General features: G+C 41.6%; 1 protein-coding gene across 4 annotated transcripts in view; it reads left to right on the top strand.

The window, feature by feature from the left end:
* Window positions 1–19,026, top strand: part of LOC124716923 (ubiquitin carboxyl-terminal hydrolase calypso) — a 186,368-nt gene that overhangs the window by 33,171 nt on the left and 134,171 nt on the right. For all 4 annotated transcript variants that reach the window (XM_047243497.1, XM_047243496.1, XM_047243499.1 and 1 more), the window contains exon 3: window positions 4,435–4,560. In XM_047243497.1, the coding sequence (XP_047099453.1) occupies window positions 4,435–4,560 (126 nt within the window). The remainder of the gene's footprint in view (window positions 1–4,434; window positions 4,561–19,026) is intronic.

Raw genomic sequence — 19,026 nt, 5'->3', positions numbered from 1 at the left:
ACCGCGTTTTACTTTTTATCCATTGTAGCAATATGGCGAATAACATTTAATCTTTAGTGTGGGTTCTCTGTTGTCTCTACAGCATATTTTGTGGATGTTACTTCAAGAGAAAGTACTTCTTCTTAGCTGTTTTTCCTTCCATCGATTGGACTTAACACGAAGTCACTTTTAACTTCTTTTTCCTATTAATGTTGTAAGATTCTGGCACTGGCAGTTAACCTTAATTGTTTTTGTGACCTGAAACAAAACAAAACACAACATATGTAATTCGTCTGTCATCCAGACAATAATTCTCTGTTGCATATAAATTACATATGATCAGACTGTGACAAAACAGATTTCCATAATTTAGACAGACACAGTAATAACTGCTTCAACATAAAAAACACCGAACTGCCTTTATACATCTACAATGGAAAAGCCAGAATGCAGATTAAGGAGAAAATTAATGAAAGGTCATCCATAAAATGTAAATAATTGATTGCAGTCTGTCACCAACACAACATTCCACATTTAAGAAAAAAAAATCGTTAGTAATATTTCACCGTACAAATTGCTAGATTTATTAATAATGGAAACATCAGCATGTTTCAATAGTAAAAATTAAAGACAGAGCTGTCTGCAAACCACGAATAATTCTTGTGCGTCCATCACCACAAGTGAAATATCATATTCTGATCTTAATTTACATAATAAACGTAGATATATGGCAAAAAAATGTTCATGTAAAAATAATGCGAGTCATTCGTATTTTGTCATTTTCTGGGAAACTCGTTAGCTCCACTAATGCTTTTCTCCAACTGGCTGCCATCACTGAGACAATCACAGGCATTGCCAACTTTTACACTATACTGTAAATGAGAGCAGCACTTGCATGGCCTGTAGAAAGTTTAACCCACTCGTATTGTGTTCACATGTTTCTATTACCAAATTTTCACTCCATCTTATCACATCTTTACGAACAGGTATCCAAATGGTTTGCACAGTTCAGTATATTCTACAAATTATCTTGTCTTATTGTTAATAACTGCCTCATTTCATTCGAAATAGTGTTTCCACTTAATTTTGCAAATTGCCGAACTGTTGCGTAGTATAATTTGGTATCGCTCTCTGTTCTTAAATAAAATCTTACAGTCTATATTTTGTATTCACTTGACAGTTTTTTACTTTCTTTCTATCTTCACATCTGTTTTTAATCTGCACATTACTGTTCTAAGATCGCCTGAATTATAAAGTTATCTCAGTGTGTCACATTCCCAGAATGCGAAATGGCATAGTCTGGGCAGTGTGATGCGGTAGGCTAGCAGACTCGCAGTTTTCAGAGCTGTATGTCATCCTCTTCAAACCCCAGTGACGGTTTTTGCCTCAGATGGTGGGCAGACACACTCTTGATGTTATACCCTGCTGCCCATTAAAATTGTGACATCAGATATGGTAGAAAATATAGAAATATTACTCAAGAAGAGTATACAACTAAATTTGAAGGTAATTTGGGCACACACATTGCAAAACTTAATGCACTAAACTTCCAGCTGTAGCAGTGACAACAGCTCAGACCTGGCCAGACACCAAATAGAACTGAACTCGGGCGACAGATACGTGCATGTCATTCGTCATTCTGTATCGGAGTTCGTCGACTGTAATGGGTGTCTGCAGGTGACGTACCGGTCTCTCGGCGAACCGAGGGTGGATGAATTCGACGAGTGAGAGGTGTGGAAAATGTGCCGACTGGGGCGACAGTAGAACACCCTCCGTATCGAGGGAGGTCGGGATGGCATGGGTACCAGTATACTGTCGAAAGGTAGTGTCAGAAAAACCACAAAGTTACAGCACAGTCACATAATGAGTAGAAAATGTAATGCCGACCGTCTGACTTACCGATCGGAGGTGACTGTGTTGTTTACCCGAGGCCCCCCCGTCCTGTCCCGCAGGGCCTGTTCGATTACGACACCGGGAAACCTCACAGCCGAGCGGATGGCGTATCTGTCATCTCGTTCTGTGGGGCTGTCGAATTCCTCCGTAGTGCAGAGTGCCGCCCTACAGAATCCGTCGATTCCATATTTGTGTGGCAGCTGTGGGATCCCGACTGCACGAGTGGCAATATTGCAGGACACAAAATTGCAGTCTCCTGCTGCGGTTCTCCAGCTGATGTTCGAATGAGAGGCCCGGAATAGAAATCTGCTGTATAATCTTTTCTAATGTACAGAATGTAGGTAACATTCTTCTTACCTAGTTAGTGCTGTTGCACTGAGATTCAAATCGTATGCATATGTGAGCACATACTGCCCTTCCTACTGACTTCACATCTGTTTCACACTGCTGTCACACTGTTTCAGTTTTAGTGACCGGTAGGGTGTCTGCCTGTCGTTTGCCTCGACAGATGCTACCGGCTTGTGGTCTAGCCACCATCTATCATTTCTGCTGTTGTATTCAACATTTCCTACTGGAGAAATACCTTGTACTTTTTGTCCTACCTGTGTAATAAAATCTGACATTATCGTGCCGAGAGATGTCTAACACTTTGTAGGTGTCCTCTGTGCCTCTGTCAGAATGTGGTGCAACTGTCTGTAGATGAGAATTATTGCAGAATATCTATTGTTTCTTTTTAACGATGCCCTTAGTGTGTGAACAATATTAATAGTAGCCTCAGACTTTTTGCAGATGAGGCAGTTATCTATAATGAAGTACTGTCTAAAAGAAGCTCCATAAATATTCAGACAGATCTTGGTAAGATTACAATGAAGTTTGAAGATTGACAACTTGCTTTAAGTGTACAAAAACATAAAATGGTGCACTTCACAAAATGAAAAAACCTAGTATCTTACATCTGTAATATCAATGTGTCGTTGTTGGAATCGGCCAACTCGTACAGATACTTGGGTGTAAAACTTTGTAGGGGTATGAAATTTAATGATCACATATGCTCATTTGTTGGTAAAGGGGGTGGTAGACTTAGGTTTATTTGTAGAATACTGGGGAAGAGCAGTCAGTCTACAAAGGAGATTTCTTACAAATCACTTGTGCGACCCATTCCTAGAATATTACGTGAGTGTATAGGACCCAATAGGACTAATGGGGGATTTCGGATGTATCCAGAGAAGGGCAGCACGAATTGTTGCAGCTTGTTTGATCTGTGGGAGAGTGTAACAGACTTGCTGAAGAAACTCAACAGACATGCTGAAACAGTGGAAAGTCCAGTTTGGAATATCAACAATCTACTCACTGTAAAGATGACACTTCAAATTGCAAACAGGAATGACAAAGAGACTGTTAACACATTTAGCTTTTCATGAAAGCCTTCTTCAGAAAAGGAAACACCCACACATTCATAAAAGAAGGACAGATGACTTCCATTTCTGGTGGCTCAGTGTGGAAAGCCATTTGTGTGTGTGTGTGTGTGTGTGTGTGTGTGTGTGTGTGTGTGTGTGTGTGAGGTGTGCTTGCTTCTATGGATATGTGTGTTTGTGGGTGTGTGTGTGTTTGGAGGTGGGGGGCTGAGATTCGGTACCAAAATGTGTGTCTACGATTATGTGACAACCTCTTACGTATCGCTCACACAGGGATCGTGAGGACAAGAATAGATTAATTACAGCACACACAGAGGCATTTAAACAACCAATCTTCCAACACTGCATATGTGAATGGAATGGGAAGTAACCCTTATAACTGGTACGATAGGACGTATCCTCTGCCGTGCACTTCTCAATGGTTTGCACAGTATATATGTAGGCGTAGATGTAGGTATTCTGTCAAAGAGTCATTCAAAATAGTAATACTGCTCCGTTTCTCTGTAATAGAATATGTCTCAATTTTAATTCTATATCAGTACATTGACACCCAAACCTAATAGTCCACAGTTTCTATTAGTGTTGTTATTATTTCTTTTTTATTCAGCAGATACCCTACATTTGAGTGTAGAACAAATACTCTTAAAATTATTTCACCTGACATTTGATATAGCTTAACAATTAAAATTTGGAACGTGTTTTATATGTCATCTCTCCTTTGCACTCTGCCTTTATTCTCAAGACTGTGACCTGCCTCGCAAATAACAGTAAAGGGCTGTTTTTACCTTATATTTTAAGTACAGTTCATTGGCAGAAAATAAACAGAAAGTGAATTTAGCTTTTTACGTTTACTCGTAAATGCTGCTCGTGCATTTGCCAGATAGCAGTATTTCCACTCTGTCGATATATAAGAGTGCCGCGACGTATTTCTTCCTCGCACCCGAGCCGGTTTCGTTAAAGCTTTACAGGTTTAAATGTTCCGTTGCAGAATTATTTCTGTTACTTCGTACTATTTGCGATATGATAACGACGGGGTGCGCGGCAGTTTTTATTTGGATATTTTGTGCAGTTGTGGTAGTGATCTCTAGAATGTGCTCCAGCTCAGCTCGCCAGTTGTTGTAAACAGACATCCCTCTTCTGCCCGCAGATGGTGCCCAACAGCTGTGCGACACACGCCCTCCTGTCGGTGCTGCTCAATTGCCCCGACATCCACCTGGGCGCCACACTGAGCCGTCTCAAGGCGCACACCTCAGGAATGTGCCCCGAGAACAAGGTGAGCCTTCCCGTGTTATTTCTCTGTCGGAGACCCGCACAGTGTGTGACTTTCCTCTTTACCTGTTGATGGTGCACTCAATTTCATGTATCTGTCTTGTATCTCGATGTTCTGAAATAATGTGCTGGAAACATTTTATAAAGGGAAGTGTCAAATGATACTGACCACAAACAGATGAATTTTAAAGTGGCTTCTCCCAATTTATTACCTCTATGACATTGTGGATTGTTTCCATTTTTACAGATCACAGTTACACAGGAAATAGGTGCTCACCTCGGCCTTCGTCAGTATGTTCGGAAGAGAAATAATCCAGCCGTAAATTAGCGAGACGACTTGTGTGTTTCCTATTGCACATGAAATTTTATGATGTGAAGGTTGTGTACTCTTTATTTATGTATTCGTTAAGTGTACACACTCGAGGCACAAAGTTTTTGCGTATGTCGGTGTTACTCGCTAGTAACCCGGGTCTTCCACTGTAGCCTGCACATTTGTTACACAGTCATTTGCCGCTCGCAGACTTTCTCTTTAACTGACACAGTTATTGTGTGTACAATTGCGGGCAGCAGATTGACAATTCTGGGGCAGGGGTGGGTATTTAAAGACAGTCGTAAGAATATGTTGTGATTCCTTAAACTACTTAATAGTTTTAAAATCGGCACGGTTAAATGTTGATATTTTGTATGGGCTATGAGACATCACTGTTACCTGGTTTATGAAAAATGTTTTAGGTTAGTAAATTATAAAATTATATGGAATATCATTATGCTTCAGTAGTCAGAATTATCCTACTTATGAGTGCAGCTATTAGTCTTGCTGTCTTGAAAATAATAAATTATTCAGAGTCAAATTAGTGCCTTAATTGATTTAATGATAGATGTCATCTGATTAAAAAAAAAAAAAAAAAAAAACTATTTTGTGTAAGTTCAGAATCTTGGAAGCATTAAGGCAATATAGGCAGCCATAATTATGAGATTCCAAACTTTCTGTATCAGATATTTTGGAAGTTAGTTAGTTACAAGCAAATTAAAGTACATTTTTAGAAGGAGTGAAATGTCTACTTTTGGATGCACTGTAACAGCGCTTCGTATTCGGTCTGTTACCTCAGAGTTTTCCCATGTTACTTACCATAGTCGGAACTTCAGTTACCCTTAACTTTTAATTAAGTCAGGTTGTAGTGAAACTAACTGTGTCATTGGAATCAGTAAGATCCCCAGAATTGATTAAATAATAAGTTCACATTGAATTCAATGTAAATAACATTCTGGAATACTCATGTGTTTTGTTGTACATTTGGTTTATGTCAGTATTAACTGTTGTAAAATTAAAAACAAAACAAAAATTAGTTATTCATGAGAGTAGAAAACACATTGTTACGTGGAACATGTAAACATTATCCTTTCAAAACGTAACTGTTACAGTACAGTATGTTTCGACAAACACACGACTTCCATACTGTCTGCGTTTGTACTCCACGATGGTGAAGGATACTTCTGGTACCACTGCCATTTTCCTCCTTTTGCATTCCATTTGCAACGAGTGTGCAGGAAGGAAAACTGACGTTTCACCTCCGTAGGAGCTCTATATTCTTTGATCTCCTTGTAACGTTACACTTATGTGGGAGGAAGTAATATGTTATTTGATACTTGCCACATTGTTCACTCTCATACTTTAGATGTTAAAGTAGCCATTTAGGAACTACGTCACACCCTTTTTAGATGTCCTTGCATAATAGTAGCTGCCAAGAGTCCCAAATGTACGAACTGTACTCGAGAATCGGTTGTACGATTTTGCGAGTCACCTCCTACTCGAGTACATTTCAACAGGATTCTTCTGATGGGTAAGGCATCCGATTTGCGTACACCTACAGCATCGTGAGAGTTAGAAGGCGATGGCATGGCGTGTCTGGCACAGAGTGAGGCAGAGAATATTTTATAGGGTCAGAGACTGGACATTTTCTGTCCCAGCACCTGGTGCTGGTAGGGGAGCTACCCCTGGCTGGCAGCCATTACCAATGACAACTCCATTTCAAGAAAGTTATGTACTTGGAAAACTGACCCCTTTGCTTTCCAACGTGATTGTCATCTACGACAGCTCGTGTCCCCGTATTGGACACGACAATGGCTACATAGCTTCACCCCTATACAGAGATACAAAAATTACACCATATACTCGATGCATGACCCTGAGTGCACACTACGGGGTCGTGCGGTAGGACAGTGCTGTCGATCGGTTCGACACGTGTCTGCCACCTGTGAGTAATGCACACCGTAAAACATCCCTCATTTGTACATACACTCCACTCTCATCTGAAGCCATCCGTCTACTTCACGTCCTTTCACACAGGTATTCCCAGGTATTTTACAGTTGATACTATTCCCAGTGACTTACTACCAGCAACATAATCAAACAGCAACACATTTCTCACCTATTTATGGTCGATACGATACATTTTATTTACGTTTGGGGCAACTGCCAGTCTCAAAATCGATCCTCGATCCTCTGCAGTTTTTCGTGCATTTCACTAGAGTCTTTTGACATTGCTACTTACTTACAGACAACCACCTCTGCAAACATTTTTATGGGGCCTCCTTCATTCTCCACTAGATATTTTTAGGTGTTTTAAACAGTAGCGGTCTTATCGTATTTCCTTGGTGTACTCCACAATTGTATTTACCTCTGTCGATTTTATTCTGTTCAGATTGACATATCAAGTTCCACCTTCGAAGAAGTCCCAAATCTGGTTCGGTAAGCTCGTACTTTGCTCACTGAATGACAGTGCAGATCTGTACAGTACGGCTTCCCAATGTCTAGGAATGCAGCATCGAAATGGAGCTCTTTTTCTACAGATCTACCACGAGACTACTCCGCAGTGCTCGTAGGTGTGCTTCACAGAGGGTTTGCAGAATCACTTTTGGACTGTTCCTCAGCCGTATTACTAATAACAAGTGGCAAAAATGAACACCTCTCTGTGCAACCAACGATTTCCGTTAGTCTATTTCGACACTGATTTATCCGTCGGTTGGTGGGAGTCGACAAAATACTTTCTCGTTCGGTTGAGAAAGTTGATGTTTGAAATGCTGTGAAAAGATCTATGTGCAACAAAACATGCTTCCATTTTGACAACCTGCCAATCCATCTCACGTACGTTACCCGTGACACCGTGTCCCGTATTTCGCGATAATACAAAATGTGGTACCGTTCTTTGAACTTGGAGCGGACTGAATTTCACAGTATCTCATTTTGCTGAATCTGTGTTGCTGTTTATAGAGGAGATTTTATTTGTTCAAAAATGTTATAATATAGGATCATAAAATGTGTCCCACAATTCTACAACAACTGGACGTCAACAGTATGCGCGTGTAATTATATGCACTTGTCTTACAACCCTTCCGTAAGAGGGAACGAACTGCTCTTCGTTCCCGTCACTGCTCTGGCATACGGCATACTATTACTAGAACAAGAGTGAGCTATTCTGCGTAATCTGTGCAGAACCTCACAGGTATTTTATTTGGTCTAGATGCCTTTCCAGTATTAAGTGGTCATTGTCAAATTTGTGTTCTGCAATCACTTTTTTCAATACGTGACATTTTGGAGGTTCTGCAATGATTAATTTGAGGAACTGTATTGTGGTCTTCTGTTGTCGAACAATCTCGAAAGACCAAATTGAGTGTTTACGCCTCCTCTGTATCGTTTTCTGTTTTGATCCTAGTACCATCATTGAACAACTGTACAGGTAATTTTGATCAATTTACTGACATTAAGTAAAATTTAAATTTCTAAGATTTTTTTGTCAAATTGGTCACCAGATTTTTACTTTTTAATTTGTAGATCCCTTCTCAACTCTTCACCTTACTCTCATTTTAATGTCATTTAGCATCTGTTTGCCAACAAGTCTTCAGATTTGCATAAATCTGCAATGAAGCTCTGTTTACTTTTGTAGCAATTTTCTAAAGTAGCTGTTGCACAACAGTGGACTGTACCCATCCCCCACAACCTTTCTCAGCACATACAGGTCTGAAGCGTATTGTACAGTACTTTCAAATTTTACCCATTCTTCATTTTCAGGGTTGAATGTTTGATGCTAACTGATGTGCAAACTGCTATCTGTTTCCTCTCACACTTACCGAGCAGAAATATTTTACTGCATTTCTTACCGTTAATTTTAACACTTGTAGTTATTGATGCCATAACATTCTTATGGTCTCAAATTCCCATCTCTGTGATAACTAATTTGAAAATCTGAGGTCTGTCAACTACAAGTACATCCGAGACGTTGCCCGTACGAGTTAGTTCTCTAAGCAGTTGCTCAGAATAATTTTCATCCTGTCCGTGGCACTATTTTAATTACACGACTGTCCCACTCTATAGCTGCCAAGTTAAAATTTTCTTCTATTACCGTACATGATTAGGAAATGTACCCGTAATATTTTTCAAGTTTTCTCCAAAACATTTTGTTATTACAGCTCATGAGGCAGGCATGATGTAAAAGAATCCGATTACAGTGTGTGACCTATCTCTGATACTCCCCTTCACCTCACTGGATATTCTCGTGTTCTCTCTGGCAGTAAATGCGACGTTGCCATCAGGTGCCTAACATATGCTCACAATAAATATTCTGTACCGAAGTTAAGATTCCATCACTATTCTCTTCTCGCTTCATCCGGATTCCTGTTGCTAGTACTGTGTGGGCATTACACAACCATTAATAACTGAGACTCTACTGTGGTTGCCCTACACATTGATACGGTACAGAAAGCTCTGGCACAATGCAAAGGTAACAACTCACCAAATAGTAGGCATGTCAGTCATCCACAGGTACATAAACAAAACTAAAAATATTGCTAGCCTTTGGATGCATCCTTTTCTGATCTCTCTCTCTCTCTCTCTCTCTCTCTCTCTCTCTCTCTCTCTCACGCACACACACACACACACACACACACACACACACACAATTATAGTGTAACATATAACTCTGTTAAAGTGGTGTGTTGCATAGGTTATTTAGAGCCAATGAATGATGATCATTGATTACTGAAGCACATTTATTTAATTTAGTTTGAAAAGTGGGATATGTGTATTTAGCGTTGGGTTTTTCTGTATGCGCACACTTTTCGAATGGCAAGGGAGACGGCACGCTGCCAGATGGGGTGATGCTGGCAGTGGTTCTTGTTTGACCACACTTGCTGCTCTTAATATTTTCTCCTTGCATTGGGTCCCCACCTCGTAGTTGTGCTGGCCTCCGTGGACGAAAACACCTGGGACAATGCACAACAGAAGTGACGAAACAAGAGATTAGAGAGTAGGGCTGTTACAAACTGCAACACAATTTATTGTGAATGTTGTCGATATATAGTCTTGCAAGTTTCGCAGGAACTTCTGTGAAGTTTGAAAGGTAGGAGACGAGGTACTGGTGGAAGTGAAGCTGTCAGGAGGGATCGTGAGCTGTGCTCGGGTGGCCGAGTCAGTAGAGCACTTGCCCACGAAAGGCAAAGGTCCCGGGTTCGAGTCTCGGTCTGTCACACAGTTTTAGTCTGCCACCATGTTTCATATCGATGCACACTAGGCTGCAGAGTGAAAATCTCATTCTGACACCATACCTTCATTGAAATCTATTAATTGTTTGTTTTCTGACAACCAGTCTGTTGCGAATAAAACAGGAATAGTTACCATATTTACCCAAATGTAAGACGATGCCGAATATAGTATGACCCCCTTCTTCCTTGAGAAAATAATTATTTTTCACAAATTTTGACAAATCAAAATTACAAACTGTTTTATTGGCATAAAGTGTAAAAGTTAACATTATACCTATACTAAACTTATGGCATTTATTTATTGTCTGCATTTTGATAATACTAGGAGAAATAAAATAAATAAAAGGATATGATTTACATTAATTTTTGGATCATTTTCTTTTTTGCCTTTGCTTACTAACCCTGTAGTCTTTTGTATCCATATTTTTAATAGTAATAATAATCTCACCATTCCGATTGCATAGATATGAAATTAATAGCTTCATTGACACAAATATTTGGCTATTTCTTCTGAATACATTACTATTTCTGAGGTTGTCGTTATGGTGGGAACTGAGAACACAGCCCTTTTTTACGAAATATATATTGGATTTCGCTTCCGTACTGACGTGATAGTGTTACAGATCTCTCTTTTTCAAACTTATCACCTGCTCGCCACTATCTCACTGGCCTTGTAGAAACAGCTGACACGCCCCCTTTCGTTCCTGTCATATGTCACGAGTGTCGACAACATAGCAGTGAGAAACACATTAGTATGCCACTGGTCCCTATCTAGACTTTTATCGTCTCCTGCAGAAACGAATAGTATTGCTGAGTATTTGTCCAATTTTAGTCTCTTCAATTCCGACTACAAATGGATTTGGGCAAACTGCAATTTGAAAGTGGTACATGTACATAATAAGTCAAAGTACACATTATAGATTCACACGATTGGCAGCATGACAAAATTTGAAGCTCACTCCCTTGTCCCCTCCTTGCAGTTGTGTCCAACCTCTCAGCCAGGCTGGTGTCACTGCCCCCCCCCCCCCCCCCCCTGAGCTTGAGCAACTGTGAAAAACAGACTGCAATGTCTTCTTATGTGTAGGCCATATGTAATAAAAACAAATACCCAAATAGAAGATCGCAATTGTGATTTGGCTCCATTCTAGAACTGTTGCTGTCCTGCTATCTAGTGACATCTGTAGCTTCTATTTCCAGGACGGGTCTTGCCACTGTAATTTATTCTTGCTATTATAGTTGCAGTCAGTTTAACACGATTGATTTCCTTTGTTAGACATTTCATTCTGGATTAATTTTTCTTCTTATTTCAGACGAATGTCACCATCACGTTCTAAAGCCACTTAAAAGCCGGTAATGTTTTTACCCCGTATTGTAATACAGTGACCTATTTTCTCATTTGCAATCCACTTAGTAAATTGTTACAGTATCTCATAAACAAACAAAATATTGGTGTGCATTCTGAATCAACTAATTTAATTGGATAGATAAAAAATCTACTCTACAAGGAGAGGCAGAAAACACATGCACAAAAGATAGTTATAATTAGACGAGCTTTCGGTGCGAGTGGCTCCTTCGTGCAGAAGGGTTGAAGAGGAAGGAAGAGGGGAGAAGGAAAAGGACTGGAGAGATATAGGAAAAGGGGTAGATTTTGGGAAAGTTGCCCACGACCATGGGTCAGGGGAGACTTACTGGACGGGATGAGAAGGAAAGACTGATTGTTGGGGACTGCGTCGGACAAGATTTGAAAACCTGATAGCTTAATGATGGAAGACAGGGTAATATGCGAGACAGTGATTACTGCTTAAACATCGAACATGAATTAATAAGAGTGAAAAGCTAAGTGTGCTGTATGTAACAGAGGTGGGAGGGGTGTGTGAAAATAAGACAATTAAAGATGTGTAAAACTAAAATGGAGTGAAGAAAAGAGTACTTGCAACAAAGAAATGCTGAGATGGAAGAGGTTAACATAAATGAAGGCCAGGTGGGTGGTGAGAACCGAGGACATGTTTTTGTACAAGTTCTGAGAAACTGGTGTCTGAGGAAAGAATGCAGATGGCACGTGTAGTGAAACAGGCACTGAGGTCACAACTGCATGCTATGCAACAGGATATTGCATGTTGACCCTCTGCCTATCCCCATTCATCCGATCTGGTAAACTGATGGTTGTCATGCTCTGTAGGAATCAGCATGGGTTTCGAAAAAGACGGTCGTGTGAAACCCAGCTCGCGCTATTCGTCCACGAGACTCAGAGGGCCATAGACATGGGTTCACAGGTAGATGCCGTGTTTCTTGACTTCTGCAAGGCGTTCGATACAGTTCCCCACAGTTGTTTAATGAACAAAGTAAGAGCATATGGACTATCAGACCAATTGTGTGATTGGATTGAAGAGTTCCTAGATAAAAGAACGCAGGATGTCATTCTCAATGGACAGAAGTCTTCCGAAGTAAGAGTGATTTCAGGTGTGCTGAAGGGGAGTGCCTCCCCCCATGAACATTGGACCTTGCCGTTGGTGGGGAGGCTTGCGTGCCTCAGCGATACAGATGGCCGTACCGTAGGTGCAACCACAACGGAGGGGTATCTGTTGAGAGGCCAGACAAACATGTGGTTCCTGAAGAGGGGCAGCAGCCTTTTCAGTAGTTGCAGGGGTAACAGTCTGGATAATTGACTGATCTGGCCTAGTAACATTAACCAAAACGGCCTTGCTGTGCCGGTAATGCGAACGGCTGAAAGCAAGGGGAAACTACAGCCGTAATTTTTCCCGAGGACGTGCAGCTTTACTGTATGATTAAATGATGATGGCGTCCTCTTGGGTAAAATATTCCGGAGGTAAAATAGTCCCCCATTCGGATCTCCGGGTGGGGACTACTCAAGAGGACGTCATTATCAGGAGAAAGAAAATTGGCATTCTATGGATCGGACAGGTAGGTTAGAAAATTTAAAAAGGGAAATGGATAGGTTAAAGTTAGATATAGTGGGAATTAGTGAAGTTCGGTTGCAGGAGGAACAAGACTTTTGGTCAGGTGATTACAGGGTTATAAATACAAAATCAAATAGGGGTAATGCAGGAGTAGGTTTAATAATGAATAAAAAAATAGGAGTGCGGGTTAGCTACTACAAACAGCATAGTGAACGCATTATTGTGGCCAAGATAGACACAAAGCCCATGCCTACTACAGTAGTACAAGTTTATATGCCAACTAGCTCTGCAGATGATGAAGAAATTGATGAAATGTATGACGAGATAAAAGAAATTATTCAGGTAGTGAAGGGAGACGAAAATTTAATAGTCATGGGTGACTGGAATTCGTCTGTAGGAAAAGGGAGAGAAGGAAACATAGTAGGTGAATATGGATTGGGGGGAAGAAATGAAGGAGGAAGCCGCCTTGTAGAATTTTGCACAGAGCATAACTTAATCATAGCTAACACTGGGTTCAAGAATCATGAAAGAAGGTTGTATACCTGGAAGAATCCTGGAGATACTAAAAGGTATCAGATAGATTACATAATAGTAAGACAGAGATTTAGGAACCAGGTTTTAAAGTGTAAGACATTTCCAGGGGCAGATGTGGATTCTGACCACACTCTATTGGTTATGAACTGCAGATTGAAACTGAAGAAACTGCAAAAAGGCGGGAATTTAAGGAGATGGGACCTGGATAAACTGAAAGAACCAGAGGTTGTAGAGAGTTTCAGGGAGAGCATAAGGGAACAATTGACAGGAATGGGGGAAAGAAATACAGTAGAAGAAGAATGGGTAGCTTTGAGGGATGAAGTAGTGAAGGCAGCAGAGGATCAAGTAGGTAAAAAGACGAGGGCTAATAGAAATCCTTGGGTAACAGAAGAAATATTGAATTTAATTGACGAAAGGAGAAAATATAAAAATGCAGTAAATGAAGCAGGCAAAAAGGAATACAAACGTCTCAAAAATGAGATTGACAGGAAGTGCAAAATGGCTAAGCAGGGATGGCTAGAGGACAAATGTAAGGATGTAGAGGCTTATCTCACTAGGGGTAAGATAGATACTGCCTACAGGAAAATTAAAGAGACCTTTGGAGAGAAGAGAACCACTTGTATGAATATCAAGAGCTCAGATGGCAAACCAGTTCTAAGCAAAGAAGGGAAGGCAGAAAGGTGGAAGGAGTATATAGAGGGTTTATACAATGGCAATGTACTTGAGGACAATATTATGGAAATGGAAGAGGATGTAGATGAAGAAGAAATGGGAGATAAGATACTGCGTGAAGAGTTTGACAGAGCACTGAAAGACCTGAGTCGAAACAAGGCTCCGGGAGTAGACAACATTCCATTAGAACTACTGATGGCCTTGGGAGAGCCAGTCATGACAAAACTCTACGATCTGGTGAGCAAGATGTATGAGACAGGCGAAATACCCACAGTCTTCAAGAAGAATATAATTATTCCAATCCCAAAGAAAGCAGGTGTTGACAGATGTGAAAATTACCGAACTATCAGTTTAATAAGTCACAGCTGCAAAGTACTAACGCGAATTCTTTACAGACGAATGGAAAAACTCTTAGAAGCGGACCTCGGGGAAGATCAGTTTGGATTCCGTAGAAATGTTGGAACACGTGAGGTAATACTAACCTTACGACTTATCTTAGAAGAAAGATTAAGAAAAGGCAAACCTACGTTTCTAGCATTTGTAGACTTAGAGAAAGCTTTTGACAACGTTAACTGGAATACTCTCTTTCAAATTCTGAAGATGGCAGGGGTAAAATACAGGGAGTGAAAGGCTATTTACAATTTGTACAGAAACCAGATGGCAGTTATAAGAGTCGAGGGGCATGAAAGGGAAGCAGTGGTTGGGAAAGGAGTGAGACAGGGTTGTAGCCTCTCCTCGATGTTATTCAATCTGTATATTGAGCAAGCAGTAAAGGAAACAAAAGAAAAATTCGGAGTAGGTATTAAAATTCATGGAGAAGAAGTAAAAACTTTGAGGTTCGCTGATGGCATTGTAATTCTGTCAGAGACAGCAAAGGACCTGGAAGAGCAGTTGAACGGAATGGACAGTGTCTTGAAAGGAGGATATAAGATGAACATCAACAAAAGCAAAACGAGGATAATGGAATGTAGTCAAATTAAATCGGGTGATGCTGAGGGGATTAGATTAGGAAATGAGACACTTAAAGTAGTAAAGGAGTTTTGCTATTTAGGGAGTAAAATAACTGATGATGGTCGAAGTAGAGAGGATATAAAATGTAGACTGGCAATGGCAAGGAAATCTTTTATGAAGAAGAGAAATTTGTTAACATAAAGTATAGATGTAAGTGTCAGGAAGTCGTTTCTGAAAGTATTTGTATGGAGTGTAGCCATGTATGGAAGTGAAACATGGACAATAACCAGTTTGGACAAGAAGAGAATAGAAGCTTTCGAATTGTGGTGCTACAGAAGAATGCTGAAGATAAGGTGGGTAGATCACGTAACTAATGAGGAAGTATTGAATAGGATTGGGGAGAAGAGAAGTTTGTGGCACAACTTGACTAGAAGAAGGGATCGGTTGTTAGGACATGTTTTGAGGCATCAAGGGATCACAAATTTAGCATTGGAGGGCAGCGTGGAGGGTAAAAATTGTAGAGAGAGACCAAGAGATCAATACACTAAGCAGATTCAGAAGGATGTAGGTTGCAGTAGGTACTGGGAGATGAAGAAGCTTGCACAGGATAGAGTAGCATGGAGAGCTGCATCAAACCAGTCTCAGGACTGAAGACCACAACAACAACGAAGGGGAGTGTCATAGGACCATTGCTATTTACAACATACATAAATGACCTTGTGAATGACATTAGAAGTTCACTGAGGCTTTTTGCAGATGATGCTGTGGTGTATCAAGAGGTTGTAACAATGGAAAATTGTACTGAAATGCAGGAGGATCTTGCAGCGAATTGACGCATGGTGCAGGGAATGGCAATTGACAATGGAGACAAGTGTAATGTGCTGCGAATACATAGAAAGATAGATCCCTTATCATTTAGCTACAAAATAGCAGGTCAGCAACTGGAAGCAGTTAATTCCATAAATTATCTGGGAGTACGCATTAGGAGTGATTTAAAATTGAATGATCATATAAAGTTGATCGGCGGTAAAGCAGATGCCAGACTGAGATTCATTGGAAGAATCCTAAGAAAATGCAATCGGAAAACAAAGGAAGTAGGTTACAGTACGCTTGTTCGCCCACTGCTCGAATACTGCTCAGCAGTGTGGGATCTGTACCAGATAGGGTTGATAGAAGAGATAGAGAAGATCCAACGGAGAGCAGCGCACTTCGTTACAGGATCATTTGGTAATCGCGAAAGCATTACGCAGATGATAGATAAACTCCAGTGTAAGACTCTGCAGGAGAGACGCTCAGTAGCTCGGTACGGGCTTTTGTTAAATTTTCGAGAACATACCTTCACCGACGAGTCAAGCAGTATACTGCTCCCTCCTACGTATATCTCACAAAGAGACCATGAGGATAAAATCAGAGAGATTAGAGCCCACACAGAAGCATACCGACAATCCTTCTTTCCACGAACAATACAAGACTGGAATAGAAGGGAGAACCGGTAGAGGTACTCAAGGTACCCTCCGCCACACACAACAACTGGTATATAATGTGCCGTTTCACAGGTGGCACTCCCTTTGATAGTATAAGGGGCATTCAAATAGAAATGAGCCGGAGTCTGGAACGTGCAAATCGGTGACAGGTGGGTAGCAATGTGGTGTGGTTCCAACCACAATGTGGAAGTTCACAGCCCATTGCTATAGGGCAGAAGTGCGTGTCACGTGACTGTACAGAGCTAGCAGCAGCAGCAGCAGCATGCATCAATCGTCCGACACTTCCAGTTGCACGGAGGTGTCAAATGAAAAGCAAAGAGGTGTTATTCTTTTTCTGTCAGTGGAAGGAGTAGGAGGAACGGACATTCGTCGACAAATGTCACGAGTGTACAGTGAACACTGCACGTCCCTTGCGAGGGTCAAAGTTCTCACGAGTGCTTCGGGGAAGGACGGGTGTCGTTAGCCGACGGTGCACAGTGTGGAGCACCACACTACATTACCGATGACGTCGGCCAGCTGGTGGATGCACTCGTTACCCGGGACCACTGAGTGACAGTGAAAGTCACAGCCGCCGTGGTCAGATTGAGCGTCGGAACTGTCCATACTGTCGTGAAGAATGACTGCACGTGCACAAAGTGTGTGCCCGGTGGGTGCCCCACAGTCTTCAACCACACCAGGAAGCATGTCGAATGGCTCACTGTCTTGCTCATCTGCAGCGCTTTGCTCGGGAAGGGAATGCGTTCCTGGCCCGAGTGATGGCTGGAGAAGAGTCACCATGTCATCACTTCGAACCAGAATCGAAACGACGGCGTCTCCAGTGGAAACGTCCACTGTCACCACCACCAAAAAAAGCCGAGGCCATCCGCATGAGTGTAGTTAAGGTTATGCTGATGTTCTTCTTTGACCAAGATGGCCCTCTTCTGATTCACTTCCTGCCGCAGGGGCAACAGAGAATGCCCAGCGTTACTCGTGATCCTTGACCACCCTTCGCCAAGCAATCAAAACGATCGGGCCATCTCACCCATGGGGTCATTCTGCTCTTCGATAATGCCTAGCCTCGTACAGCCAACGTAGTTGTGGCACTCTTGCAGAAATTCAAATGGGAGGTTCTCGCCCACCCTTCGTACAATCCGGACCTCTCTCCACGTGGTTACGCCATTCTTGGTCTCCTTAAAAAGGCTCTGAGGTGCAAACAATTCACCTCGGATGACGACGTTCAGCTGTACGTGCGGAACTGGTTAACATCGCAGGCCCGGGAATTATACGAGACAGCCATTCACAGCCTTGTGTCACAGTGGGACAAGTGTCTCGACAGCCGGGGTCAATACTTCTAACATACAGGTACTGGTTTCTGTAATTATGCCTCTGGCTTTTTTCTTTTTGAATGCCTCTTATATATATTTTGCCAGTTACAGGACTGGTATAGGTGTTGGTAGGAGGGTGCACAGGGAAAGTCTTGTTGTGGGGATAGTCAAGGGGGTAGGAGCCATAGGGTAGGGAGACAGGTGCAGAAAGAGCATAGGGTCTGACAAGGATACTACAGAGATTGAGAGAGCTTGAAAAGCTATTCTAAGTGTGATGAGCAAAATCTCAGACAGAACGGATTTCATTTCAGGGCATGATTTTAGGAAGTCATGCCCTTGTTGAAATAGCTGATTAATACATTACAGACCACTACAATAGTCACTGACCAGCAGTGAGCTCTGATTATACAGGATGTTACAAAAAGGTACGGCCGAACTTTTAGGAAACATTCCTCATACACAAATAAAGAAAATATGTTTTGTGGACATGCATCTCGAAGTGCTTAATTTCCATGTTAGAGCTCATTTTAGTTTCGTCTGTATGTACTGTACTTCCTCGATTCACCGCCAGTTGGCCCAATTGAAGGAAGGTAGTGTTGACTTCGGTGCTTGTGTTGACATGCGACTCATTGCTCTACAGTACTAGCATCAAGCACATCAGTACGTAGCATCAACAGGTTAGTGTTCATCACGAACGTGGTTGTGCAGTCAGTGCAATGTTTACAAATGCGGAGTTGGCAGATGCCCATTTGATGTACGGATTAGCACGGGGCAATAGTCGTGGCGCGGTACGTTTGTATCGAGACAGATTTCCAGAACGAAGGTGCACCGACACGAAGACGTTCGAAGCAATTGATCGGCGTCTTAGGGAGCACGGAACATTCCAGCCTATGACTCGCGACTGGGGAAGACCTAGAACGATGAGGACACCTGCAATGGACGAGGCAATTCTTCTTGCAGTTGACGATAACCCTCATGTCAGCGTCAGAGAAGTTGCTGCTGTACAAGGTAACGTTGACCACGTCACTGTATGGAGAGCGCTATGGGAGAACCAGTTGTTTCCATACCA

Source organism: Schistocerca piceifrons, chromosome 9 (assembly GCF_021461385.2).
Source record: "Schistocerca piceifrons isolate TAMUIC-IGC-003096 chromosome 9, iqSchPice1.1, whole genome shotgun sequence".
Lineage (NCBI taxonomy): Eukaryota > Metazoa > Arthropoda > Insecta > Orthoptera > Acrididae > Schistocerca > Schistocerca piceifrons.
Note: the sequence above shows the minus strand (reverse complement) of the source record. Positions and strands in the feature narration are given on the sequence as shown.